Source organism: Pyrgilauda ruficollis, unplaced genomic scaffold, assembly GCF_017590135.1.
Source record: "Pyrgilauda ruficollis isolate IOZ18807 unplaced genomic scaffold, ASM1759013v1 scaffold116, whole genome shotgun sequence".
Lineage (NCBI taxonomy): Eukaryota > Metazoa > Chordata > Aves > Passeriformes > Passeridae > Pyrgilauda > Pyrgilauda ruficollis.
The window spans coordinates 33,804-61,641 of record NW_024509877.1 but is presented as its reverse complement, the minus strand read 5'-3'; the positions used below and the strand labels follow the sequence as shown (position 1 = coordinate 61,641).

General features: G+C 40.4%; 2 protein-coding genes across 2 annotated transcripts; both read right to left on the bottom strand.

The window, feature by feature from the left end:
- Window positions 1–460: 460 nt before the first annotated feature.
- BAG1 (BAG cochaperone 1) lies at window positions 461–17,807 on the bottom strand. The gene is made up of 7 exons (XM_041483123.1): window positions 17,628–17,807; window positions 13,602–13,730; window positions 13,381–13,463; window positions 12,556–12,669; window positions 11,938–12,045; window positions 6,289–6,351; window positions 461–3,847 (listed from the first exon to the last, which is right to left on the bottom strand). The coding sequence occupies exons 1-7, from the start codon at window positions 17,668–17,670 to the stop codon at window positions 3,758–3,760; spliced, it is 630 nt and encodes a 209-aa protein (XP_041339057.1). The 5' UTR covers window positions 17,671–17,807; the 3' UTR covers window positions 461–3,757.
- A 113-nt stretch (window positions 17,808–17,920) lies between these two features.
- On the bottom strand, window positions 17,921–27,623 carry CHMP5 (charged multivesicular body protein 5). Its single transcript, XM_041483110.1, has 8 exons — window positions 27,450–27,623; window positions 23,227–23,331; window positions 22,458–22,504; window positions 20,827–20,920; window positions 20,672–20,743; window positions 19,519–19,627; window positions 19,026–19,138; window positions 17,921–18,517 (listed from the first exon to the last, which is right to left on the bottom strand). Exons 1-8 carry the CDS (start codon window positions 27,516–27,518, stop codon window positions 18,467–18,469), a joined length of 660 nt encoding a protein of 219 aa, XP_041339044.1. The 5' UTR covers window positions 27,519–27,623; the 3' UTR covers window positions 17,921–18,466.
- Window positions 27,624–27,838: the final 215 nt, after the last annotated feature.

Below are 27,838 nucleotides of genomic sequence, written 5' to 3'. Positions count from 1 at the left end.
TAATAAACATTACATCCCATACGTCCAGATCCAGAAAATACAGAATCACAGCGTGGGTCAGGCTGGAAGGCATGTCAGTGGGTCATCTGGTCCAACCTGCCTGGCACAGGACTGTGTCCAGATGGTTTTTTAGTATCTTCAATGAGGAAGACTCCACAGCCTCTGTGGACAACCTGTTCCAGTGCACGGTGTGCAACACAACTGTGCAACGTGCTTTATGTTCTTTTAAAAAAAAGAAAAAAAAAAGCCACACACACACAAAAAACCCAGCTTTTTAAAAGTCCCATGTCCTTGCCAATCCGGGAACACTGGAGGCCCCAAATCACGGTGCCCTCCAGGAGGCCCCGCTCGCTGCCCTGCACAGCGCACACAGCACCAGCCAGAGCCCTGTGTGCCTTCTCCACTAAAATACAGCCCAAATACAGAATTTAGTGACTACAACATGACCGAGGCCAGCAGAGAACTTTCCATGTTTTATTTGTATCTTTTCATTTATCACAGTACAATAACGTGAGTTAACCAAATAAAGAAAAAAAAATCTAGTGCCAACTTCCACGGTGTCAAGTGCTCCACTCCAAACCATGAGTGTCCATTAGAAGTCAAAAAGTGTTGCTCCAGGTTCACAGCGACATTACCTTCCAGAGGACTTGGTCATGGAGGATGCCACTATAATTTTGTGCTGTTTCCAGAGAGCAACTCATCCCATGGCTCCAGACTCCACATTTCCCTGAGTCGGGTTTGGTTCTTCTCACACCAGCCCACGGGATCTGGGAGAGAAAACGGGCCAAGGGCATGTGCAATTCAATTTCCATTTTGATAAAAGACAAATCCTGCAGTACAATTTGCCAGGATGGCAAATTCGAGGTCTGTAAACACAGCCAGAGCAACACAGCAACTGGAGGAAGACGATGGGAAAAGTGCAACTAAGGCAAAAGGGAATAACTTCTGTCTTGACATGATCATGGCAGATTGTTGGGCTGAGGAAACCACTCAGTAGCAAAACAGGTATCACAGTACACCTGAACTACAGAATCCGTGAGACTATAGCTTAAGCTTGATTATTTAAATTTACAAACTCTGAAGAATATTTAAAATCACATCTTCCTTCCCCTTCCTCCCACAATTGCAGTCTGCTGCACTTTTGAAAAGCACAGACGCTGGCTTTTACTGAATTTAAGGCTATTTTGACATAAAATATGTTTATGACTCTCCTCTCCAAAACTAAGTATAAAAGTCAATTCACTCTAGAATGTCTTGGATTACTCTAAATACAATCATCTGTTTTCCAAAACAAATCAACTCATTTTTATATTTGGAAGACAAAACAATTTATACTGCAGAAGTTGGTCTTCATACACATACTTTTGTCCTAGAGACCAAACCACGCAACACTGCAAGGTAAATCTGGCTCGGGACACCTACCCTTTTCTGGATACAGATGTGATGGTGGGAGAGGCTCACCATCACTCTCTTTGCCTCAAAGTACCAGACCATCAAAAGATCTGCTATGGAACATCCTGAAGTTAATCCACCTTGCTCTGAGACAGGCTGAGGATGTACTCACACAAGCACATCGAAGGAAGCAGCAATTTCTGGGAAAGACTGTTGGGAAGACGATGTCTGCCTGTATATGTTCTCACCCAAGAGAGAAAACTACACAGGGGTAGTTAACCCAACTACAGCTGGGTTAAGCAGAAATGGACGCAGTCCTAGCCATGACCACAGCTCTCAGTTCTCTCCATGGGCACAGGAGGATTCTTGCTTATTGTACGTGCACCTGTGAAAGCTCAACGCATTAGAGAACCCACATTTGGGAGGGTGAGGATCCTTTCCATCATAGGAAAGGGGTTGATTTTGCACTCCCTGAATTAGGCAAGTGCTGCTGGTGGTTTAAGAGTCAGCTGAATCTGGTCCAGAAGCAGACACAGGATAGGCAGGGCTTCACAAAAATGACTACAACTGATGCTTCCTCCTCTTAACCTTAAAGTGCTGGGGAAATGCAGCATGACAGACTAGTTAGCCTAGGGAATAATCTTCCACAGTCCTACCATACCAAATCCTAACATGATAGATAAGGTTCCTAGGAGTTTAGACTATGAAATCCTCCACAGATGCTGATAGGAGAATTTCATACGGAAAAAACAGAAGCTGGGAGTAACTGGTTAACAGCAAAACACGGCAACTCAAATCTTGGTTTGGTCAACCAGCATTTTTAGAATATAAGTGACCCTTTGTAATGCACACTATCACTTCATTTATTCAATGGCATTTTTCACTAAAAAAATGTTCCTCCAATTACGAACATCAAAGACAATACTGCAATAATAACACTTCAGGTATTATTTAAACTTTATAACTTATCAGAAGTTAAGATCTTTTTACATACATTTCCTATTTTTATCTTGAAAGTGACAGCTAATCTTAAAACATATGGATAATGCCTCACTACCTAAGGGCCAATTCTAAACATTCTCAGTCTGACTAATTTGGGATGAAGAGTTTATTTCTTGCACAGAAAGAGGCTCCTTCCCAGTCCCTGTTTCGGTGGCCGCTGTGTATCTGGCTGACCTCCCAATGAGGAGCATCAGTGAAAAAGCAGCTCCTGTACATTTATGTTACTGACAGGCTGACATGCTCCACAGTCTGCTCAGAACCTCTGAGCAACCACTGCAAAGTTGGCTGCACCCACTCACAGTTCGTGTCTCCTGCAAAAGCTGACTTCTCACCTAACAGAGAAGGTTAAGCACAGTACATATGTGACTGCAAGACTCAGCCATAACCCTCACACAGATGGCATTGCTAAAATAAACCTGTCTCTTTGCAACATGTTATAAAAATTCACTGATTGCCTTAACATACTGGAATAATCACTGCATTTTCCCATTAAACATAGCATCATGAATTCAGTAAATTCAGAAAAAAGTATTAAAAAAACCTTTCAAAATAGCTCCTCAGTTATACTTTGCTTGAACTGAACCCTTGGTATTTGAGCAGCATGAATAATCTAATTTCATTTCTCAACATAAGACAGAACACAAATAATAAAAATACAAATAATCTATAAAAACCACAGTACATCAGAAATCTGTGTAAAAAACATACATCTGTATCAAGGAGCTCAGTAACAACTTAAAGCACCACTCAAAATTAAGTACCATACATGTTACAGTACATTCCATTTATTATGACAATTTAAGGCTAAAATAGGTACGACTCCCTTATAGTCAAGCTTTCTTATATTTATAAATGCATACAAACATTAAGTAGATACAAATGCGTAGGGGTTTTTTATTGCTCTGAACTGTCTACTAGAATGTTCAACTCTCCCAGATGTTGTCTCAGTTTGCCTTTTTCAATCTAGCTGTAGTCCTACAACTGCAACTTATGGCACTTGTACGATTATAGACCTTCTTTGATTTGAGCTGTAAATAAATTCAAAGATATATCAGACAAAATTGCCCACCACTGAAAACTTCATAACTTAGTTAACTAAACTATCTTATTGTCCATAAGATACACAATTCATCAAAAAGATTAGCTCAGCCATTCTTCAGGAAGGATTTCTTTTCAAAATAATAGTTCTAACCAAGCGGCAAACAAGACAACCAGCAAGAAATGATTGACTGGTGCCAGTCTAACAGACTGGGCTTTGAGGGAAAAAAAAAAAAGGAAGCTGGATATGTGCTCCAAAACAAAGAGCAAACTTTTCTTCTTGCTCATAGAGCAATTATGTTTCCTAATTATGTAAGGCGATGCCTCATTCTGCCAGTGCCAAATTCTTTGACTGTAGCTTGTCCATTTCTTGACCAATATTCCCTTCAATGGTATCACACTGGGCAAGAAAAACCTGAGAATAAAAAACAAACAAAAGTTATTGGATACACAATTTGGAAACACCGGAAACACACCGGGAGGTGTTTCTGAAGAACCGAAAGTGCAGTTTCTATAGTGAATTTGAAGATGTCAACTCAACAACCACTTTCCAGTTGTTTTGGCAATAGCTTACACCTGTATTTACTCAGAATCCACCAGAAACGTGACATTGGATAAGGCTAATAAGGATAATAGCATGGCTGCCCAACCAATCCTGATGCTGACGTATTTTCAGTTGATCCAAAGTTCATAAACAACAACAGGAAACACAAAAGTTCAGACAAGTTAGTGCTTCATTCAGTTTGGAACATGACTTCTAAGGTCCTTTCTAAAACACATACTTCAAAGGCCAAGGCTGGGAGGGACAAACCTGCTCAGTCAAATTTAAAACAAGCAAGACCATTAAACCAAGATCTTTTCTACTTCTCAAGACTACAACACACCATTGAACCTTCATCTTCATCAGTAGCTGGTGTTCCTCAAAAAACAGAAGGCTCCATTCCAAAAAAAGCAATCCACAGCACCTTACACTTTCTTAGAACCTGCCCACGAATTCTCACAAGTACAGTAACACACAGAGAGCAACTGGGAGCCAGCAGCCCCTGGTCACTTCGCTCAGGCTGTACACAGCACAACATGCCAGCACTTTAAGCCAATGAACTGTTTTAGGCCAACCCCAAGGTATGCAAGTACACGGCACTTCCTGAGAAAGATTCTCCCATTAGCTATTCATGTCTCACTTTTGTTTTTGCTATGTCTGCACCAGACTCTGACAGTCAAACCAGACATTTCATGTTATTTACATTAAGATGACAGTAAGAAAGCACTTTCCTTCTAGAGCAGCAAACTGTTGTGCCATGTGAATGTGCATCAACCATCACACTGCTTTGAATCATCTGTTTCCAACCAATCCCTTGAGTTGTCATCAACTCATGTCTGTAGGAACTTGAGTGATGAAAAAGTGAAGGTGGTAGCAACTGCAGTTGCTGGCTGCTACTCTTTCATATTTATCTTCCCACCCTGGAAGATGTGTGACTGCCAGCAGCAGAAGGCAGTCAACAGCTCCCCCTTGTTTTCATGGATACTTAAGAATAATAAGCATAACTTGCCACTATTTTCTTGTTCTTGCTCTGGAAAAACAAACTATTTGTCTGGTCTGAAACCCCTTAGAATTCTTCTGGAGTCCTCAAAGGGTTCATAACCTACAACTGCATAATGCTGTGCCTACAAAAGCACATAAATAATTCTGATCTCTGCTCAACAGAATCCATTATGCTTATATAGCAGTTCTTAAACAAAGCCCCACATACTTCTGCTGTAATTTCACCCAAGAGTGGAGATCCAATAGCTTCCACAAAGTTGACAGCCACCACTCTGTTACAAGTTTTGCTGTATTGGCTAGGCACATGGAATCAAGAGTGTGTTCAGAACCCCACATAACACAGCCACACCAGCAACCACCTTCATTTCCATGTGCATTACCTGAACTTATCTCAATAACTGAGTACAAAGTGCTTTGTCCCTAAAGCTGTAACTAAAATCATTTCTCCTATGAAGTACTTCTTGGTGGGCCTTCCTCTAAAATAGATGGCCATTCTAAAAAACTTGTGAAACATCAATGGGAGGTGTTTAATAAGGTAACAGCAAAAGACAAAATCATTCAACTCTATATATGAATGCAAGGTACTTCCACATTTTTAGGAGCCCATCCTGGCACCAAAGTTAGCACAACAGAAATAAAAACAGTAATACAAGTAGCATTACCTTTCATTTATGTAAGTTTGAGTGAAGAGAGCTGAATTCCAATATTTACTAACAAACCTTCAGTTCAACGTCTCTAAGAAAACAATACCTAGGAATTTACAAGCATCATACCACAGCAAAGCAATTAAACCCTCCATCCCCAGCACAGCTACTCTGCTGTAAGATCTTAAAGACCTACTCTCCAAAGAAAGCTGGTGCATTGCAGTATAAGCTAAATTTTCCAAAGAACAACCTCTGGCAAGGTCAGGAGTAGGTCAGCAGGAGTTACAGATAACTGCATCCTTGTGCCCAGATCTCATGCATTACTCCGATCCATCAAGATTCAGAAAAGCAGGAATGATCAATCCCGTTGTCTTTACAAGTTATCAGAATTACTTCACATCATCAGGCAGCCATAAGACAAACCATTAATATAAATAACAAACATTATCTGAAAACGGCATGACCTATGAAAATCTGTATTCTGTGTGCTATTTTATAAAGCTATTAAATACCTCTCAAAGGGAGGTCATAAAAATACCAATGTAAGAACAAACACTGAAAAAATCTAAACGGCTCATTTTCACAAACTGTTGGTATAAAAATGCTCAGCATTTATGGATGAAAAAAAAAAGGAAGAAAACACACCAAAAACAAACCAAGAAAACTCACCTGGACCCTCTTCACTAGCCCCTTCTTTTTCAGTTTGCAGTCACTGAAATTCTCTGGCAGATTCTGCAGTAAAATAAGCAAACAAGCTGATGCAGGTTAATTTTGAAATGAACATATTAGATTTACAGCAAAAACTGGAATTATCAAAGAATCCTCTGAATAGGCATCCTAAAAATGTCATGTTTGCTCAATAAGGATGACTACACAGGAAAGAATATATAAGAAAAAGTTATTAAAAAGCCAGGGATGCAGCATGCTGACTGCAAAGAACCAAGCTAGCAAATCTACCATGTGTCTTTAGGGAATATACAGAAACAGACTACACACACTGGTTTTTCTGCTGTGGTGTATGTTAACTGTTCTTCAGAGCTTTTTCAGAGACTATAACATGAACAAATTTCTTGCAAATACATTAACTCAATCACTTGCCATCACTGAATGTATCATTAGTAATGCAGCCATTCCCAGTCTAAGCTGCACATCTAATCATCTCTGCAACGTACTCACAGAAGGCAACAGATGTGAAGTGTTACACAATGTCAGCTTTTCATTTAATTCAAACTGCATCATTTTCTGTACTCCTGCCACCCATTACATTCATGCATGTCATCCTGGCAAGTGCTACATGCTTTGTCCTTTTCGAGCTATGTGAAACTGGGGTGTTGCTGAGGAATGGTGCTCAGGTTTATGATTTTTTCTTAACAGGCAAAACACTTGTACAGATGATTATCATTATATAAAGTTTATGTGAACATTCTTAAAAACATTGTGTTCTCACTGGTGAAGATGCATAGAAATCTTGGGAGTTTCTCACTAGTTTACCTTTTATTTTCCACCCTAACTCCAGACCAAGAACACAGGTTTCCCTAACCTAATCTGTTTCATTTCAGCCAAAATGTGAACACAGCTGGGAGGTTTAGATACATAAATTTTTGTAAAAATCAAAGTACAAACAACAAAAAAAACAGTCTTCTTTTCTTTTACTGTTCAGACAAATGGATTCTACTCTCCCTGTTTGTTGCCCATGCTGTGTGCACTGGTGTGAGGCACTTCAGCTGAGCTGTGGGCTGTGTCACCTCCCTACAGGAACACTCCTTATCTCCTCAGAGGTATTTCACTGGTGTTTCCCTCCTGAGCCCTAACAGCATGGTGGCTGGAGTAGAAAGCTACAACCTAGTTTCCATTACTGAAACTTGGTAGGAAAGTAACAAAAACTGTAGTCAGCACAGAAGCTAAGGGGGGGATGAAGTGGAGGATGGAAAAGGATGGGAAGTTGCCAACCCAGATAAAACAATATGGAAAATTATACTGAGAAAATGCAGTTGCTGCTTCCCGGATGGAATGAGGTCAGCATGCCCAACTTCCCACAAATAAACACTAAGGGGGCCTAAAGACAGGGTGGACTGGAGACACCCTGGCCAGGGTCTGTCCAAATCCTGCAAGAGGGGGAACATGGTGATACCTTGTAGCTGATAAACCAAGTAACAGCTTTCAGCCAAGGAAGGAAAAAGATTTCCTGCTGTTGAACCAGCAACTGTGGCAAAATCACAGATGCCCACCTCCGTTCCAAAGTTTCCCTTGGATGCAATACTGATGTATGGCTCCAGCCTCAAAGGTCACCTCAGATGTAATACTGACATTACCCATCTCCAAAGTACAACCACCCCCCACTGAACATGATGCATGACCAGAGTCTCTCTAGCTCCACCTAAACATAAAAATAGTATAAGAGTAAGTTTAAAATGGCAAAAATATAGGGAAGACTCCATTATTGGGGATTAGAGCTGGTTATTATATTGCTTTAAGTACATTTTTGCAGCCAGATACTACCACCAGCAATACTGTCAAGAGTTTTCTATTGTTTTAATAAAGGAGGTTTATTCCATAAACTGGTAAAGTGAGTCCTTCAAGGGCACTTAGAATCACTGGCAGCAGGTAACATATTTGACTGTGGCTACCCAGGAAGGGGTCCCTCTTATGCTGTTGTGTCCTGAATTTGTCCCTGAATCTTGCCTGGAGCACCAACAGACCAATTAAAGGTGTGGAGGTCCAAGAGGGGCCTCTCTGTTTGCATGGGACCCCAAGCAGGTCAGCTGAACCACCCTCACGTCAGGTGGGCTGCTCAGGGAAGGGTAACAGGACGCTGACAGACTGGTGGGGCACAAGGGTCTCTGTTAACCTGGGACACTGACACACAAATCAGACAGAAAGGGCTGGAGAAAATCTCCTCTCTCATGTGACAATGCTCCTTAAGCTTTAATAATACCTTTCTCTGAAGATCTGATTCCATGTTTACAAATCATGCTAAGAGATTAAAGAATTACAGTGAGAAATGCTTGTCACATTTTTATTGATTCAGATAAATTCAAAAAGTTTAGTAATAGAATCTCATCTTATTGTAAGTGGAAAAACTTCCCAGACATTTGGGAAATGTTTGTTACAGGAACAGTGATGGAGTTTTTTCAGAATACTTCTTTCTTTTAATCCTTGAAATGTTAATTTCATATGGATTTATCCAATGACAAGTACAGCAGAGACAAAGAGACAGTTAAATTTCATCAGAACAGCTTGTTAATTTAAGTAAGTTCTACAGAGGAACTGTAATTTCAGAAAATCTTCAGGAAAGGAGGATGGACCACTAGAGCACAACTATGAGTCAGTAGCGCTATCAATGTCCTCAATAGAGATAGATGCAATTTGACAGATTTGTTGTGAATTTATGTTACAAAATCAGTGATTGGTATTTCATAAGAGAAAGCTTTTTTCAATTCTTAGAACAATCCATTCTCTGCAATATTGTCTTTCTAGATTAAAAAATCTGCCATTTAATAGGAGACCATCTTGAGGACAAAGTGAGTGCTGATACTGCAATATTGGTGAAAACATTCATTAAATCAGAGCTGGTTGACAGGTACATACTGTCAGGACTGTGGATTCAAATCTTCCTACTGATCTCAGAAAAACTTTGCTTTTTCTTGAAAAAGCCTTTCAGATATTTAAAAATTGATCCAGATGACCAAGTAAAGCATTTCCCATATTCTTCTCACTGAGATTTGTAATAAATAGTGTGGTTTGACTTCTATTCCTGGATCAATTGTTTTAACTGATGAAATAAATAGCACATCTGTGAATGCACACACACAAATCTTCAAGCATTGAACAAGATTCAACTGCATTCTTCCTGAAGAAAACTTCTAAGATCTGTGGCTTATGGCAATATCTGACTGTGTCAGTGAAATCAAAATTTTTTAAGATGCAGTGAAAGCAGTAGCTGTTTAAACACATTTATGTTACAATGCTTAAGGTACAGATGCTCTACCCAAAAGCATCCCTTCATGACTTTTCTTTCACACCTCTGGCAGTGGCAACACTGTATTTTTTTTCTCTCACACCCCACTACTGTAGGATTATAAACTTACTTCTCCACCTTCCAAACCCCATCTTTTAAATTCACAATTGTTGAATGCATGGTGTCTAGTAAAAGTATTTCATTCCAAACTCAGATCCTCTAATTAATGAGCTTGTCTGCTACCAGTAAGAGAGTGAGACTCCTAGAATAGAAAGAAAACAATATGCAGACTTCCTCACCCTTATCTCTCTGTAACCAACCAATCTCATTTTGCATCAAGCTGTATAGTCTTGAGTGATCCAAATAACACACAGCAGCTGAGACACCTTAATGAGTTGTGACAATTCTGCCAAAGAAAAAAGCTGGAATATTTATAGTGTGAGCTTGCTGGCATGTTTGACTTCTACAATGTATCATCCATTCTTCTCAGTCAGTCACATTTTTTCCCTCTGAATTTTTTAACATGCTGTTGACTCAATCAACAGCACCTCTACATGTTCAATAGCATTTAAAAGATGTGTGAGAAGTAGCTTTTTACTTGGCTGCTGAAAAGAATGCTAATTAATTGTATAAACCAATTCTACAATAAGATAAAATACTTTACTGCTTTGCATTTCTATTTGCCATTTTTTACTCCAGTGGAACTCATTTATTGCTCATACACATCCCTCACTACCAGTCTGTACTGATCCCTCCATACAGTGCACTGCCACAGTGCAGCTGAGTGCTGCTGCCTCAGTAAGCTGGTGGCCTGTTCATCCGACCTGGTGTGATACTAGCACTCTGAACTCACACATTTTATGTAAAGATTCCACCCACCTACATGTATTTCATCTGCAAGATTGCACATTAGTCCAGTTTTCATGACAAATCTCACAGCCAGCTTTGTACATTAAAGAAACAAGTATGTGCAACGTAACTGCAATCACCAGCAATCCAAACCTTTACTTAAAAAAAACCAACCAAACAAACAAACTTTTCAATGTCATAGGCTCTTATTCAATAAAGTAAAAAACAATTACTACAGATTTTGGATTAAATTAATTGTAATTAGTTTTAGCTCTGGCTGCTCCACCTTCTCAAGAAACAAAATACAGGTATTCCATTACTCCCCGAATCTAAACACCAAGTCACTGATTATAAGTCTTCTAAAACATTGTACTAGACCTAAAATCCCTTGTCCAGTACTACTGAGAGTATTCTGGATAAGGAGATACAGGACAGCATGCTTTCTGTTTCAACCATGCAAAAAGCAACAGAACTAGAAGTAAACTTGGGAAATTGAGTTTGCATTATTCAGAAAGCAGTGAAACAATTTTAAAAGGCAGCCTGCTGGATTCTAGAACTGCACCCAAAATAAAAATACTGAGTTTTTTTTTCCAAAAAAGTTTTGGTATCAAAACTTGAAGGGGACAACCCCATCCAAGTGAGACAGTATTACCTTACTGATATTTTCATGACAACAGGTAGCAAATCTGCCACTTCAAGCAGGAAATCAGTTATATGCAGTCTTTATGTCTAACAGCATTCAGTAACTGTCAGCACAATATTCTCCTTTATATGAGGCACAAAAGGAAACAGAAATTTTAAGACTTCAAAATACTTAGAATACACCAATTTAAAAAAAAAGTATTTAGAATTGTTGGCGATAACAAGCAGCAAAGACAATGTTATCATCATAGGCTCACAAAACAAAAGCAGGAAATTAGTTAATAAGCTTCCCACCATTCCCAGGAACACATCCATATTACATAGCACTTGATGATGGCCTGTTCAAATTATAACTCTGATTTAGTCCACTGCTGAACTTTCAAAAAGAGTCCATTAAATTAAATTACACTGGTTCACCAGTTATAGGTATTTGCATGGCATATTTCTGGAAAAAAAATCCAATAAAAGGTCACTGTACCAAGGAGGAGACCTAAAGACACGACTACCACAGAAAAGCAGCATTTTTCCTTCAGAGCAGGCTATTATGATCTTGATATGCAACATAATTATATAATTACAGAGGCTTACAGAGAACGACCAGCAGACAGAGAAACACAGTAAGGAAATACCCTGGTTGGGGCAATTTTCTATTTATCTCTGTACAAGACTCTTATTCTCATCTACTATTCTAATCTCGGCTACTGCATGATACAGGAAGATGTATATTATACTCTGAAAATGTAATGTAAGGTTATAATGCACTAATGACTGTGAAGCACTTGCATAGCCAAAAATAGATTTCTTAGTACATTAAAATACCAAATAATTTTCTGTTCGGATTTGACCCTCTTCTGTGGTTAGTTACTTACAATGGCATCAATTTGTTCAAGGGTCTTCATGAACTGCTCTGCAGTTCCTTTTATCCTCTTGTCCAGCTGTTTTAGTGCTTCTGCTTGGAGATCCTTTGCTAAAAATCCCTGAAGAAGAAAAAAACAAAATTATTCTATACTCTACACAATACTCACCTTAGAAAATCTGTCAATCCACAACAGCAGAAAACATCTTTTAGTATTTCTGTATTTTCAAGCATGATAGGGACTCCAATCTTAATCTGTATTCTTCTGGATTTTATCAATTCTTGACATGGTAAATGTAAGATCCATCAGGTTTACTAAAATGATAAATATGTAATAGACCTTCTTCTTTGGACTTTGAGAGAACTCTAAGTTTTTCCAGATATAAAGAATGTAAGGTATCCCATATGAAACAATATACACCTTTTTCCAAACATTGCCATGTCTCTATTTTGCAAACTCATAAGTGGCATTTGGAATTCACTAAGAATTATTACTGACTCTCGGACATTTAGGAGGGGCAGCTATTACTGACTACTCAAAACCTCCAAATTGTTTTGTTTGGGCTTTTTTACATAGAAATACCTACAAAACTGCTTTGCAAAAATATAAAGTGATACAAAACTGGCATACCTTCTGGATACTTGTGAACTCTTTATTAACTTCCTCTAATTTATTAGCTATTTGCTCCACTGACTTCTCCAAATCTTTTAACTTCTTTAATTCAGCTTCTTCTTCTGGACTATTCTGTGTATTCAAAAGTACAACATTCACAACTAACGAACAAATAAAGATACAATGCAGCTAAAAAGCAGCAGTGCTGATACAGACATAAAGGCTTCTGAGGGTTTAGAATACACACCACACTGTGGCTATTCTTTCCATATTTCAGTAACTACCAAATCAGCTTCTTCCAAAGCTTAATTACAAATAAACTTAAATCAGCAACGTATATAAACACATTTAATGATATTAATGTGAAGGAAAAAGGAAAAGAGCAATTTTTTTTTCTTTTTGTCAACTTATCATTTCTAAAGTATAGGTAATATTTACATCATAAGATTATTACCTCATCCTCAAGCTGCAAACCAGCCACAAATCATTTCACCAGAAATAACCTAGATGATCAAGACCCAGTAGTAACAGTTGGAAAAGATTTTTTTAAACCAGAAAAATAAGATGAGCAGATAATGTCATCAGTGCACAGAAAGTTCATGAACACTGACCACACATTAGGCAGAGTCCTGTCAATAATGTAAGGCAGAAGCCAGTCAATAATGTAATTTCAGAAAAGTACAAACTGCAGGTATTTGCAGTGTAACATGAGACTGAACTCAACTCTGTGGATAGGTATACAAAATTAGGTTAATGCTCCATCTTGTTTCTGTGCTCAGCAGCTGACTTAGTGACAGAAATGTTTATAGTTTAAGGGGAAAAAAGGTCCAAAGCAATGCTTACCCTTTTCCCAATCAACATGACTTTGCAACCATTTTTAACACCAAGTGCTGATAATGGTTGTTCCAATTCTTTCAGTGACTTTCCTAAACGAAGAACAAGAGAGGAAAAAACCAGTTTAAGTACAGTTAGTGGCATAAGAATTTCTTTTTGAAGACATTCAAAACATGGACACCTGATGAAAGCTCATCATCTATAAGAAACATGGCAGTTTTATAAGTTACCTTTGTATATCAGTTTCTGAAAAGGAACTGGAACTCCAGTGACTTGTTCAATAAGTACAGCCATGTCTTGTAGTGTAGGTTCACCATCTTCTCGTTGAGAAGCAACTTGAATACTGTGCTTTTCATTACCTAGTAGAAAAACAGCTTAACAGTAATATTTATTGTAACCTAGAAAATATTACAAAGAGAATCCATCTCTAACATTTTTTACCATTAATGCAGAAAGTTCTCAAATGACAGGTTCTTATGTAGAATCAGAATTTTCAATCAAATTATTCTACCTTCCTTCCTTCCTCCTGAAGTGACTGAACTCAGCTGAAAATTTTGGTTTACATTGGAATAACCTGAAGAGTTTGACTGGGCGTATTTTACTGGCGTAATTTAGCTCCTGCTAAATATTATTCCCTATCTCTTTTTAAGAGTACAGATGGTGTCCAGACATCTCACAAGCTAAAGCATGAAAGCCCACACCTTCCTGATGTATTCCATTTCCTACTTGTAGGAACTTCTAATAACATGAGTCTTTGGTATCTGAGACAATTTGCTCCCTTCCTCTCAAACATGAAAAACAAGCAATCATTGTCTACCCTGTCTCACCTCCACCACCACCAAGAGAGAATTCTCAGAGTACAAAAACTATTTCTCCCCATATAGTACTGATAAGCAGACATAACCACTTGGAGAAGTCCCAGCTTATCTGTCACCTTCCACTTCCTATTCAGACTCCCTAAGATTACTTGCATGCTAACAGGAGGTAGTTCTTAGGGGAAAAAAGGAGTATGCCTATTAATCTCTGCTTTGCAACAGACCCTTTCTACAACCCTCTGCTCCCACACACATAAAGTCTGTCAATCTGAGAGCACCCACAGGAATCAAGCACCTCTGGCTGCAAGGGAAATCAAAACAGGCATTTTTCACTCTGCAGGAAGAGAGAACGTAACACATACAACAGAAGAAAAACTATTCTCATACCTCTAATTTAAAGTGCACGTATCTTTTACAAAGGAGAGTGCTAGAAAAATTTATTTTAAAATGCTCAGCCTCTCACAGTCACATGACAAATTACACTGTAGCCTCAAATATTTTAAAGCTCTAACAAAATTTGTTATTCCAAGACAATTTTAAGCTTAAGATCACATTATGTCCCTCTCACTCAAGTATTTTCCATGAACAGCCCTTCTTACCAGTTTGTTTTGGAGGAAAAAAACAAACCACAAAACACAACCTCAATATAATTCAAAAGGTCATTTTGATATATACAACTGCTTTGTATAAGGGCTCTGCCCATGAGCAATTGAGAGAAAAAAACCAAACAAACACTAACTGCGGATGAAGTTTGTGTAACAATAGAACCAGTTTAATTACAAATTATGAGCACCACTTTGGACAGACTGTAAACAAATTTTACTGTAAATTCACAGCAGAGTGAAATCACAATAAAAAACCAACTCATGGGTAGCTCCAGGTGCCAGAGCTGAGATTCCCCTGCAGCCCACAGTGAAGACCATGGTGAAGCAGCCGTGCTCCTGCAACCCATGGAGGATCCCACACTAGAGCAGGTGGATGCCTGAGAAGAGGCTGTGACCCTGGGAAGCCTGTGCTGGAGCAGGCTCCTGGCAGGGATCTGCAGACCCATGGAAGAAGGAGCCCACACTGGAGCAGGTTTGCTAGCAGGACTGTCACCCTGTGGGGGATGCACACTGGAGCAGTCTGTTCCTGAAGCACTTCAGTCCTTAAGAGGAACCCAAGCCGAAGTAGGGGAGGAGTGTGAGGAGCTCTTCCCCTGAGGAGGAAGGAGCAGCAAAGTGTGATGAATTGACCAGAGTCCACATTCCTCTGCACTGTTCAGGCAGGAGGAATTAGAGAATTCAGGAGGAAAGTTAAGCACAGGGGAAAAGTCATTTTTTTCTCTTTTAGTTCTCATTGTTCTACTCTGATTTGAATGTTAATAAACTACAAGTCCCCAAGTTAAGTCTGTTTTGCCCATGACCTGGTGAGTGCTCTCTCCCTGCCCTTCTCTCAAGCCATGAGCTTTTGTTGTATTTTCTGTCCCCTGCCCAGCTGAGGAGGGGAGTGACAGAGTGGCTTTGGTGGCACCTGATGTCCAGCCAGGGTCCGCCCACCACACTTGCAGACTGTCAAGTCACACATGTGGGTCTACTGTCGTTCTGTTTCTCAGCCCTAATTTCCATCCTTCCCACTTTCACTCATGCACACAAAACTTTACTAAAAATGTTCTGTGCAATGTGGTCAAGCCACATCTGACAGCTGCAGGTGTAAATCACACAGGCGAAGCCCAAGCTGAACAAAGGCTTCTATTTGCTATCTGTTAATGACACAGTCTTTATCAGGTAAGAAAACAACTGGAAAGACAAAAACATTCTCAGACAAGCAGGCTGTTGCCAAACAGCAAGACATTGGAATTATAAATATGTCAAATCATTAAACTGCTGACATCTTTGCAACATGAAAGCCCCTCAGATCAAATGGAACTCTCTAAAGGCATCAGGGAGCACATGAATCATGATGACTCAAACAAATTATTCCACAAAATTCCTCACCAAAGACTCTTAAATAAAACTACCAGGTGATAAAGGAGACATTTTAACAAAACAATTTGAAAACATGAATGAGCAATCAGAAATAAACAATATGCTTTAGCATATTGTTTATTTCTTTTAGCACATTACCAACATAGGGCAAAAGAACCAAAGGCAGAACTTATTATTCAATTTTTTTTTTTAAATACAATAAAAAATTACTACGTTTTGCTAACAAAGCTCAGCAGAACATCTTGCTGATTTAATACCTTACTATCTTCTTAATTCTTCTACTGTCTCACTTAGATCCATTTCAAAATTTAACCACAGTGTTTCCCATCTCATTTTTAAGAACTGCGGAGCCCAAGCTATTCTCGCCCCTTTACAGTAAGGATTTATATTTGTTTATAGCTACAAGCCTATCTTCCCCTCCACCTTCTTCTTGCTCCTCTAGTTCTTCTTTTTGAGGGAGAAAAAAGCCCAACTCAGCTGGCCTCTGAGTGACCCATTCCATCAGGTCGACACCCACTGTCCCACCAAAGAAACCACTCTCTGTTGCAGCCTTGCAGCTCACTAGCTGCCAACACCTAAGCCTCTTCAACAAACCAGAAGAAAGTCTATCGGGTAGCACTTGCTGCTAACATGCAGTGCTGACTTCAGCAATACATTTCATCTAAATCAAAATTACCCAAAGAACAGAATCACAGAATGGATCAGCTTGAAGGGACCACAGTGGGTCATCTGGTCCAACTTCCCAGCCCACGCAGGGTCATCCTAGAGCACATGGCACAGGATTGTGTCCGGACAGTTCTTGAGCATCTCCAATGAGGGAGGCTGCACAACCTTTCTGGGCAAGTTGTACCAAGGCACAGTCACTCCCACAATAAAGAAGTTCTTCCTCCTATTCAGGTGGAACTTCCCCTGCATCATTTTCTGCCCACTGCCTCCTGTGCTATTGCTGAGCATCACTGAGAAGAGCCTAGCTCCATCTTCTTGGCATGCCCCCTTCAAATATTCATTCACATCAATGAGGTCCCCTCTGTCATCCCTCCTCGAGGCTGAACAGGCCCAGCTCCCTGACCTCTTCCTTTTAAGAGAGATGCTCCAGTTCCCCCAAGGTCCTCGTCGCGCCCACAGGACCTGCTCTGCGCTCCGTGGCCAAGGCCGCCGTGTCACCTGCTCCCACTACCACCCCTGCAGCACACCTACGCCCGAGATCCGGCTGGAGGAGACCCTGGCAAGCTGCGGCCAGTACGGAGCGAAGCCTCACGGCAGCAGCCGGAGGACCGCAGGCTGAGCGGGGCCGTGTCCCGCCGAGGCCGCCCCCGCTCGCCCCCGCCGCCGGTGCAGCCGCGGCCCGCCCGCCCCGCAGCGCCCGGCGCCGCTCCCCGGGCGGGGGTGGCGGGCACAGGACGGGGAAGGGCCGGGAGCGGCCCCGCGGCCGGAGCTGAGCCCCCCGCCCGCTGCCCCTGCCGCGGGCGCTTACTGTAGGTGACGGTGACGGTCACCGGGGCTCCGGGCGCCGCCATCTCGCCCCGCCACAGGAACCGTCGGCGGCGCTGCCGGGGCGCGCCCGGAGCGCGTCACTTCCGCAGCAGGAAAACGGGAATGCCGCTTTCCCGGGCCGCGCTCACCGCGCACCGCCGAGCGGCTCAGGAGGGAACGGGACCGGCTCTTCCCCGTCCCAAAGCAGGCTCCGCCTCTGGCGAAGCCTGTGCACCCGATAACCTGCCCCGAGCTTCGGACCGAAGTAATCGCCAAAAACGCCACACAAAAGGATCTGCTAATCTACGTGATTTTATGTCTCCATGGAATACATAAAGTTAATGATAACCCGAGCAGTTTTCAAGAAGGTTACAAGTACAATCGCATAAAAGTCTCAGGACTGCAGTAGTTTAAAAATTGCTTTCAGTTCTTTTATCAAACAGGCGTAGTAATAAGGGAGCTATTTTACAGAGAGTAAGCAGCAACGTATAGTCTTAGTTTCAAGAAAGAGAAACATAATACAAAGTCAAGATGAACCTCAGCTATCGACAGCCACCACTAGTCTTCACGTTTTACTTTGTCCATAAGATACGGAAATCAAAACCTATCAGATTGACTGCTTCCACTGAAGGGAACTGGGATGAATTTTCCATTAACAGAAATCAGTAGTAAAACAACTTTCTCCAAAGAACACCACCAGCCACTCATATTGCATTCTAGGATGTAGTGATATTAAGGTTACACTGGAAAGACAAGTTCTCCAGAATTTTAAAATAAAAAAGATTCTTAATACAATTTGAAAAGTATAGTTCCATTGTATCCATTGTGCTTTTGAAACGTTTATGTTGCAGGGATCTTTGGCAACCCAAATTCATCCACCAATACGCCATCCTGTAGGAAAGAAAAAGAAGTGACAGGTTAACAACTCTCCAACAACCGGAAGATTTTACAGGAGCTTCCTTACTACTTCTATAAAGTGTCTCTATCTGCAATTGCCACTGTGACAGCTGGAATGAAAACAAAAGCATCAGTTCTTCCTCACTACGAAGCTCTATTAAAGCCCCAAAAGCAAACATACAGAAGCTTTTCTTATGGTTTTAAGACTAGAGCTGTAATGGTACACTTAAATTCTACTGGCAGTCTGACAGTGTTTGATAGGAGTGACAAAATGTCATTCTAGTGATTTTAAACATTGCTAAGAGCATTCGGTACACTGTACACTATTCTCAAACTCTCTGTATTTAACATCTATACATGTAATACATAAATAGCATACATAACATTAAGCACACTTTTTGTTCAAAATATTAAGGATCCTAAATATCAAACAACCAACACAAATGTGATTAACTCAAACTAAACAAAAATGTATTTTGCTGCTAAAGAGCAAAGGACTCACTTTGTTTTTTGTGTCTGTAGGAGTGACCTCTGGGATTGCTGGAGCAGATGCGGCTTCATCTAAGTAGGAATTGTCTTCATCAGCTAAAAGTTCATCACCTAATGCATCCAGTTCTGAAATTGAATTATGTTGGCTGAAACATTATGCAAGAAGTTCCTTATGCAAGAGAAAAGCTGCTCTTACAGAAACTCAGGATTCCTACTGAATGCTTACATTCAGATTCACTTCACATCAGTCACCAGTCAGAAATACACACACACACAAACACTGGAGAGAACCTTCTTCCCTGCCTCGTAACATTGGAAACTCATGTCTATGCTCTTGTTACTTCTCTTAAAGGAAATGCAGCTTTAATGCTTAAAAAAAGCTATCAAAGCTTTCTAAAACACATTTAAAGTATTTGACCAAGAAAATAAAAAAAATCACTGTATGACAGTATGATGATTTTTATATTCAGTAATATATAAAAAAAATCATCTTCCCCCTTCCTAACCTGCTTCCAAATCATCTTCATCAATCTCTGGTGTTCCATAGCTACGACTCAGTGCCTCCTGGACTTCATTGGCTTCTTCCATCATATCTTCCAATTGATCTTGTATGTCCTGAAGCAAGAACAATTTTCAGTTGGTCCATATTTACTCAAATTCAATTTAGTAATTCCAACATACAAAGCACTCAATTTTTTTAATGCATAAACCATTTCTTTGAAGCAGTATTAATACACGTCAAGGCACACACATTCAGAACAGGAGTACTTGAAAAGCAGAAAAGGTATGAAATTTAGACAAATCTACCATCTGGAAAATAAGCACTAAACTGAGTGGTGCCACAGCAGAATTTAGAAGATACATTAGAGTACTTACTGGCACTGTACTTGAGTACAGGTAAGGAAACAATACTTGCCTAAAGGTTTACAATGCAGACCATTTATAAAAGACAAAATAGGAAAGAGAACTGAAAGGAATTCAGCACTGGCATTGGGTACGAGCTTAAGTGCAGCATACTTGAAATTATATTTAGAAATCTTATGGGAGATTTTTTATGCATTTTCTGAAGTCAGAGCCAGCCCTGGCTGATGTTTAGTTAGTGGCTTAGGTTTTTTTGGTTTGTTGTTGTTTGTTGCTGTTGTTTGTTTGGTGGTTTTTTGTGGGTTTTTTTTTAGGTTTACCCTTGCTGATGTTTAGTTAGTGGCTTAGGTGTTTTTGGTTTGTTGTTGTTTGTTTGGTGGTTTTTTGTGGGTTTTTTTTTAGGTTTTCTTTTTTTTCATCAGGCACTACCTTGAAGGAGGGAGCGGGAAGGGGAGGGGGGTAAAGGACTAATCTGCTTGTTACTAGTATAAGGAAACAAAAAAGGACAAAAAAAGCCATAGCAGGAAGTATCCACTAACATTTATGCTGAAGTACAAGGAAAGGAGAGGAGAGATTAAAGATTAGCTCAGCAAGGAAACAATAATCACTACAATAAGGCAAACCACTGATTGTGCAGTACCAGAAAAATCAGGAAGGAATTATGATGGTGGTCCCATAAAAAAGGCAGACAAACTCACGTGAGCAAAAATAGTCATCTTGCCTTGAAGTTCATAGTCTATTCACCATTATTTCAGTACATTATTTTTGTTCTTTATTTATTAAACTATAAAAACTCACCTCAATTTGATCAATCTTGACTTGCTTGTAAGCCTTCTTCATTTCTTTCACCCCCAGTTTCATTGCATCCACCTAGAAGAGTCAAAAGTCATGCTTGTATCTGATGTAGCACAGATTAAACAAATTAAACAAGTGTGAGATAAACAAACTGGTACCGTTGTCTTTGTATCCTTCAGGGCCTGAATAGTGTAATTAGCTTGCTCCATATTAAAAGACTGCTGTGACAGATTATCCCTCTGTTGTTCATACCTGTTAAAAAAAAAGGTAAATAATGGCTATAAAACACTACACTATTTATTACCACAAACATTTTAATTTATAAAGAGTTGAAAAACCAGCAGCAGTAGTCTAAAGATAGGAACAGATATGTTGGGTTTCTGTTTTCACTTATTATACAGAACAGCAGAATAAACAGCTTCATAAAAATCTGGCCATTATGCATTTCTGTGCATTTGAAGCCGACAAAGCTATTCCTGAACTAAGCTTTGTTTTAACTGACAGCAACACCATATTTGCCTAGACTGACAAAGTAGATGAGGATACAGGAGAAGTTTAATCACCATAAGGCAGACATGCATGCCATGCTCACTAGTGCTGTAAAGAGAATGGAAGAGTTGGCAGATTACCCAAACCACAGTGGCTCCACACTGGAGTTTTTCAGGGCAGGGAGGAGGAGGAGGATAGGGTACCAAAAGGAAACCTTTAAGACTACCCACAGAGAAAAGAGAGTTTAAAATTAAGAAATCATCTTTCTCAAAGCTAACTTTTTATCAAACCAAGACTGTATACTATGTCAAGTTAAGCAAAAGAATGAAAGCATAAAAATGAACCGTGAGTCCCTCTAACATGCAAAGCAGAAGGTCTGAAAGACAAGGAGAATCCACATGCAAAACCTTCTGGACAACTAATGACTGCACCTTGTTCCACAAGGTCAGAAAGAAATGACTCAGGGATACGACAATAGCCTGAGGGGCCCAGTAATTAGCAGGCGCCCAGGAAGATTAGCAGGCGGCATAGTCAAAAACCGGGGAAAAAAACCCTAAAGCCAGAATCAAGCAGTCCTCCTCACAACATCTAACTCAAGTACCACATTCCTCGCCATATGATATTTTGAATTTTAAGAGTTTACTAATACTTAACAAGTAATTGAGTGAGTCCATAAAGGTACAATTCATCTGAGGGACATGAAATACAAGATGATGGGAGCTCTGGCTCAGACAGCTTCTAAGATTTGCAGTTCACAGACTATGAGATATTCCAATGAAGCATTCCTGAACACTTGTCATGTTCTGATATTGTTTCTTTTGGATCTGTTGCTGGACACTTTCAAGACAGTACACTAGACAAGACCAGACCACAGGATCATCTTTCCTGTCCATTTGGGGGTTTCTGCAGGGACACAATTACCTGCACTACATCTGCTCAAGTTCTCAAAGGTGTCCACAGAGAACAGGTAAATTTCCAGTAATCCAGAGCAAGGTCATCAAATACAAAATTTACAAAAATTAAAGTAATCAATCAATAATAGAAAATGAGGCAATCTCTCAGAAAGTTTAGGAGCCAAACTTGAAACCATATTTGTAATAATGAGCAGATTCAGGTCATCTTGTACCAATCCAAATTTATATACTGGCATATAAATCATAAATATGCTGGTGCAAAATATATAAGGAGATACTTCTGAAAGGCTTCTTCAGCATTTTTCTTTAAAGAGTGCTCAGGAGAGTACTGGAAAGAGAAATGAAAGTGTGCCATCGCCCACAAACTGAGAAAGGTCTCAACTTACATTCGCTTCTGCTTCAACACTCTTAATGCTTTCTGCTTTACTGTATTCTGAAAGACACAACAGTGTTACATTAGATAAAATATCTGGCTTTACATTTGATTATGCTGTTTAAACCTAATGCATTGGATTTAAGTTTTCCAAAAGATTCCTCTGTTACAAGTGCCAAGAGTTTAACAATAGTTACATTCAGCATTTGGCCTGCACTAATGATTAACAAAATAGGAGAGTACACAAAGCTTCTCACAAAAAGTATTTTCAGTTTCTAGCTTCTGATATATGTTTTCACTAAGGAGAATAAAACACCAAAGGCAGGCCATCAGAACTATCTTTCATTAGCACATTTTAATGGTCAGCATAAAATAATACTGCAACAGGCACTTGAACAATACTGTTTATATCATATATGTTTATTTTCAGAAACATTTTATATTATAAGTTTATCCCCTTAAAAAACAGGTTGTCCTGCTCCCTTTAGGCATGGAGCTTTTTATTTTGGATGAGAAACAAAACAGCCTCTCTGCCAGACTTAATTCAGGTAATGAGGAAGAAGGGAAACAAGTTACTTCTCATGAAGGAATTACATTACACTCTGGAACAAATAAAAACCAATAAAACATTGTTCAAAGATGTATGTCTAATAAAAATAATCCTGCAGGATCTTATCCGTAGGGCAAGATGCAGTTTTAAGAACCTGATGAACTGGCTAAATCACATGACAAGAAGTGTGAGTCACATCCTCTCATGCTCAAATTGCACAGAAGATTCTTACCTTTGCGGGTCCCTCTCTCATTTTCTTCATTTGATCCTTATACTTCACTAGTTCTGCATCGAGCCTAGCAATTTTCTTGTCAATTGATTCAGCTCTGCTATCCACCTTTAATACATGAGTGGGAAAACAAAGAAAACAACATTGATGGAGGTTTTATTCAGGTATGGGACAAAAAAAAAAAAAAAAAAAGAACAGCCTCTGTTTTGTTGTGTTTCTAACTGAATTGTTTCTTCACTCATTGGTTTTATAAACAATTTAGATTTTGTGAGAATCCAGAACCAGATTCAAGTCAAACAACTCCTACAAGGAGCACAAGAAACAACACTCTCAGGCTGCAGGAAGCTCTGCCATTGTAACATGTTCTCATCATTTTGAGATGCTCCCTTGCAAAGCCACTCAAGGCAGTTCTCCATTCCAAAACTTCTGGTCATACACAGTGCCAGGGACTAAAGTGGAATGGAAAACTTCTAGGTGTACCCTGCTGGCATTCCACAGAGCTCTCATTTGGGATACATTTTAACCCTTCACCGTAAGAGGGTTAAACATGACAATTACATAACCAAGCATGGGGATAGGTAGTTCTAACAGCATACACAAATTCATAAAAGGCCCTAGCATTTGTCTGGAAACAACAAAATAAATCTTATTAACTTCTCATTCCAAGAATCCTCCCTAGGGATTAGATTATAATGACATTCCAATTATAGCATAAGACAGATCAGTGCAAGTTTACAATTCTGCCTTGCTAATGGTGTGGCTAAGCACGTACAATTACGTGGATTTTGATTTCAGTGTTTCAAACTTTTAAAACCCTGCTCTATGACAGCAACACGCATTTGACAGAGGCATCCTGAGGGGAACATCTGATTTGAATGCTAGACACAAGACATTAAAGTGCTTGGGCAGAGCCAGCATTGAAAATTTTTTATTAAGCTTTCTATTATCCAAATATTTTACTAACAGCAAGAAAGAGAAAAATTTGCAATGTTAGGACTCCTATATGTTTAAAGCATGGCACCTCCTCAAGATCTTTATCAGCTAACTGCATCTTTCAGATCAGCCTCCATAGGGGAAAAAAATTATTTGGTTTATTTATATAATGATTCTTTCAAGCTGTATTAGCAGGAAACAGAGACAGAACCTCCCACATCGAATAACTATGTAAAAATTTCACACACACATGACACGGGACCTCAGCTTTAAAAATGCGACTGGACAGAAGAGTGGAGAATGGATCTAATTTATCCAAAAAACTAGACTGTGCATTAGGACTTGAAGAGCTTCTGTGTATTACAAATAAGGCACACTGAGCCTTATTCATTGCTGAACGTTTTATTGCTACAGAAGGGCCCCAATTTACACAAAAGAAAGGGAATTTGATTTTTTACACTGTTGTCACAACTATTAGCCTTTTGTTCCTATGTTTCCTACATACTACTCTGAAAAAAAACCCATAAGTTTAGAGTGTTTTTTAAAGAAGAAAATTTAAAAACACTATTAATGCTTCACTTCCTGGTGCATCCTTCCTCCTACAGGCCTTGTGACAGCTTTGAGTCATCTGACTGTGCTCTGCCAGCAAACATAAAAAAACCTGCCTTTAAATGCAATAAATTTTAGATAACAACTTTTCTACACAGGAAAGAACATCCAAAACATAGGCATGATTACTGCCTATGAGTTGTCCATGTTTTTAACAAATGTTGCATTAATCAGTGCTCACCTAATACATTTCCAAACTGCCCTTTAATAGCTAATTACCACTGAACTAACATGGTTAAGAGATCTTACAAAGCAATTTGACTCTTTCAAAAGGTAGAGCAAAATGTGTCTAAGACAGAAAACACCCCAGAAGCAACAGTAGTTGAGCCTCCAAACTGTTAGATTTAACATTGTAAAGAAATAATTGAAGTTTTTTAATATCTCACACTACTCTCTTCAATAATAATTCACATGTAATTTAAAACCATCTAATCATGTCTGTAGTTTTAGCAGGACCTGTGTCAGAAATTCCACCATTGTGAAAAGTCTTTCACAAATCAGACAGATTATTACATATACCTTGGCACAAAAAAGTTAATTCATAAACTTCAAACTACTAAAAGAAAGCATTTCTGCCCATGCTTACTAGTAACCACTAGTAACCACCCTGTAACTCATCACTGGTTGCTGAAGTCGTCACATGGATAAAATAAATCCAAAATTCTTCTTTTCCGTTAATCTGCTGTCTTGCATGGTCAAACTTTCAGACAGTGCAATTACAAAAAACTAGAAGAGGATAAAAACTGCATTCAGCAGGATTTTTTGAAAAAAAAAAAAAAATCCCTGGTGTTGTCAATCAAAACGTCTGTTTAAATTACACTTTTATATACCCCAGAATTCCTCCAGGATTGAACAAGCTCTTAGCAGAAGACAGACTGCTGACCTATCTAAATTTTCTTTTGATTTACTTGCCCATTAGAAAATGGACATTAACCTGGAACTGGCAAAATCAGCATGAAAAATCTAACAGACTAATAAGTCTCAGTTGTTGTGAGGGAAACAAGGCTTTCTACTCTTCCACTTATATTGCCAAAATAGCAAATTTAAGCACTCAGTATCTCAGATGGATTTTGGAGTTGAAGTCATCCACCAAATTTACTGTTGTTTGCTGGTAACAGTGGGAAAATTAATCCTGATTTTCAATCAGATGATTTATTCACTTTCTAACGAAATATAATTAGAGTTAAGTTTGGGCTTAATACTGCTAAAAAGCAATACAGATTTTTGTCAGTAAGATAAACTAACGGGACAAAGATTATGAGCACTTCTCTCTCCCCATACCAGCCAGTGGCATACACAAGAGAGTGATGTGTAGGTGGCACTGACAAATATTAGGTATCTCATTTAGAGAGTCTCTCCCAGTAGGTGTTTCATTTATAGAGTCTCTCCACTGGGCAGCAAAATAAATCTTCTGAGAGGAAAACCGTGATTTTTCCATGGAAACTGTTCGTTGTCAGGTTCCAATGACAAAGCTTAGTCACACAACATTTACTGATCTTTGTTTACTGACAGAAATACACAAGAAACTCCATTTTCTTTCTTCATTTTTTAAAATTAGCTTACAACAAAAGGATCTGCAAAATCTTGCTACAGTTTTCTTCATAAACTTTAAAGTAAAAAAAAGACTATGAAATTACCGTAAATCTTAACACGTTTTCTTAACCCTCTTTGCAGGCAGGCCAACACAACAACAGTTGTAAAGTGCTTTGCCACGTGTTTCCTGAGCATTTCTTACTTGGTCTGAGCCTGCTTATCTGTCCATCTGCACACACCTTTGGCACCAACCCTACATCCCTAAGAGACTGAACACTCTTCTGGATTGGACAGGGAGACTGATGCTCTCGCTCCTGCCCCTGCCTTGCTACAACTTGCCACGGCAGGAATTAGATAGTGCAACCGGAGAAGTCCTCAGATGGAAATGCTGAGAACATCCATAAGGATGTAAGGAAAGCCATGCCTTCCACGCTTACTGTGTGCACAGTGAGCGCTCATTTATGGGATTTACACGTTTATGGGACGCGCTCCCAGACACAGGACACAAACGCAGGTGTCGGGACATACAAAGGTACATCCCTGTATCCCTGTGTACGTGTGCGGACACCCCAGCACGCTCACCAAACACACCGTGTGTGCCCGCACATCACAGCGCCCAGGGACAGGCCGGGTGCGGCTGTGACTAACCTGCTCCAGTGGAAGGTGTCCCTGCCCATGCCGGGGGGTGGAGCGCTGGGTTAAGATCCCCTCCAACCCAAGCCATTCCGTGGTTCTATGATATACGTACCCACACAAGGACACAGACGCTGTGTGTGTCCCCACACACACACACTCACACACTGTGTGTGTCCCCACACACACTCACACACACGCTGTGTGGGTCCCCACACACACACTCACACGCTGTGTGTGTCCCCACACACACACTCACACACACGCTGTGTGTGTCCCCACACACACACACTCACTCACACGCTGTGTGTCCCCACACACACACACACTCACTCGTCCCCACACACACACTCACACACACGCTGTGTGTGTCCCCACACAAACTCACACACACGCTGTGTGTGTCCCCACACACACACTCACACACACCTATGCACCGCTGCCGTCCCCAGGGCCGCCGCTGCCGAGGCGGCGGCCGGGCCGCGCAGCGCTCAGCGGGCCCCGGGCCGGGCACTCACCTTCCCGATGCAGTCGGTGAGGCTGGGCGGGGGCTCCTTCGGCTTCGCCTTGCCGAAGAAGCGGTTCATGGCGGCGGTGCTTCGGAGTCGCTCCCGGCCCCGGCAACGGCAGCGGCGGCGGCAGCGCTCCCGGCCGACCCGGAACCCCACGGCCGGCCCCGCCCCGGAGGAAGGGCCGCGGGAAGCAGGAAGAGACGTCCCGGCGGATCAGCGCCGAGCTGCCAGCCCCGCTGGCTGGCGGAGGGATCAGTGGCCCTGGGGCCGCACGGAGGCTCGGCAGCCCCGCTCACGGGCGCGCTTTTGTCCCTCAGCACAGCCACCCCTGTAGCCAGCTGCCGGGCCTGCACCTGCAGAGGAGGATCACCCCCATAATGTCAGCTGAGCTGATC

Bases quoted from the DNA above. Each gene is read 5' to 3' on its own strand.
- CHMP5 (XM_041483110.1), bottom strand. From the start codon at position 27,518: ATGAACCGCTTCTTCGGCAAGGCGAAGCCGAAGGAGCCCCCGCCCAGC. The intron at 23,332-27,449 runs GTGAGTGCCCGG...CATGTATTAAAG, and splicing joins TCACCGACTGCATCGGGAAG to GTGGATAGCAGAGCTGAATC. The intron at 22,505-23,226 runs GTAAGAATCTTC...TGTGTCTTTCAG, and splicing joins TGAGAGAGGGACCCGCAAAG to AATACAGTAAAGCAGAAAGC.
- BAG1 (XM_041483123.1), bottom strand. From the start codon at position 17,670: ATGGCGGCGCCCGGAGCCCCGGTGACCGTCACCGTCACCTACA. The intron at 13,464-13,601 runs GTAACTTATAAA...TTCTTCGTTTAG, and splicing joins TCAGAAACTGATATACAAAG to GAAAGTCACTGAAAGAATTG. The intron at 12,670-13,380 runs GTAAGCATTGCT...TTGAATACACAG, and splicing joins TCATGTTGATTGGGAAAAGG to AATAGTCCAGAAGAAGAAGC.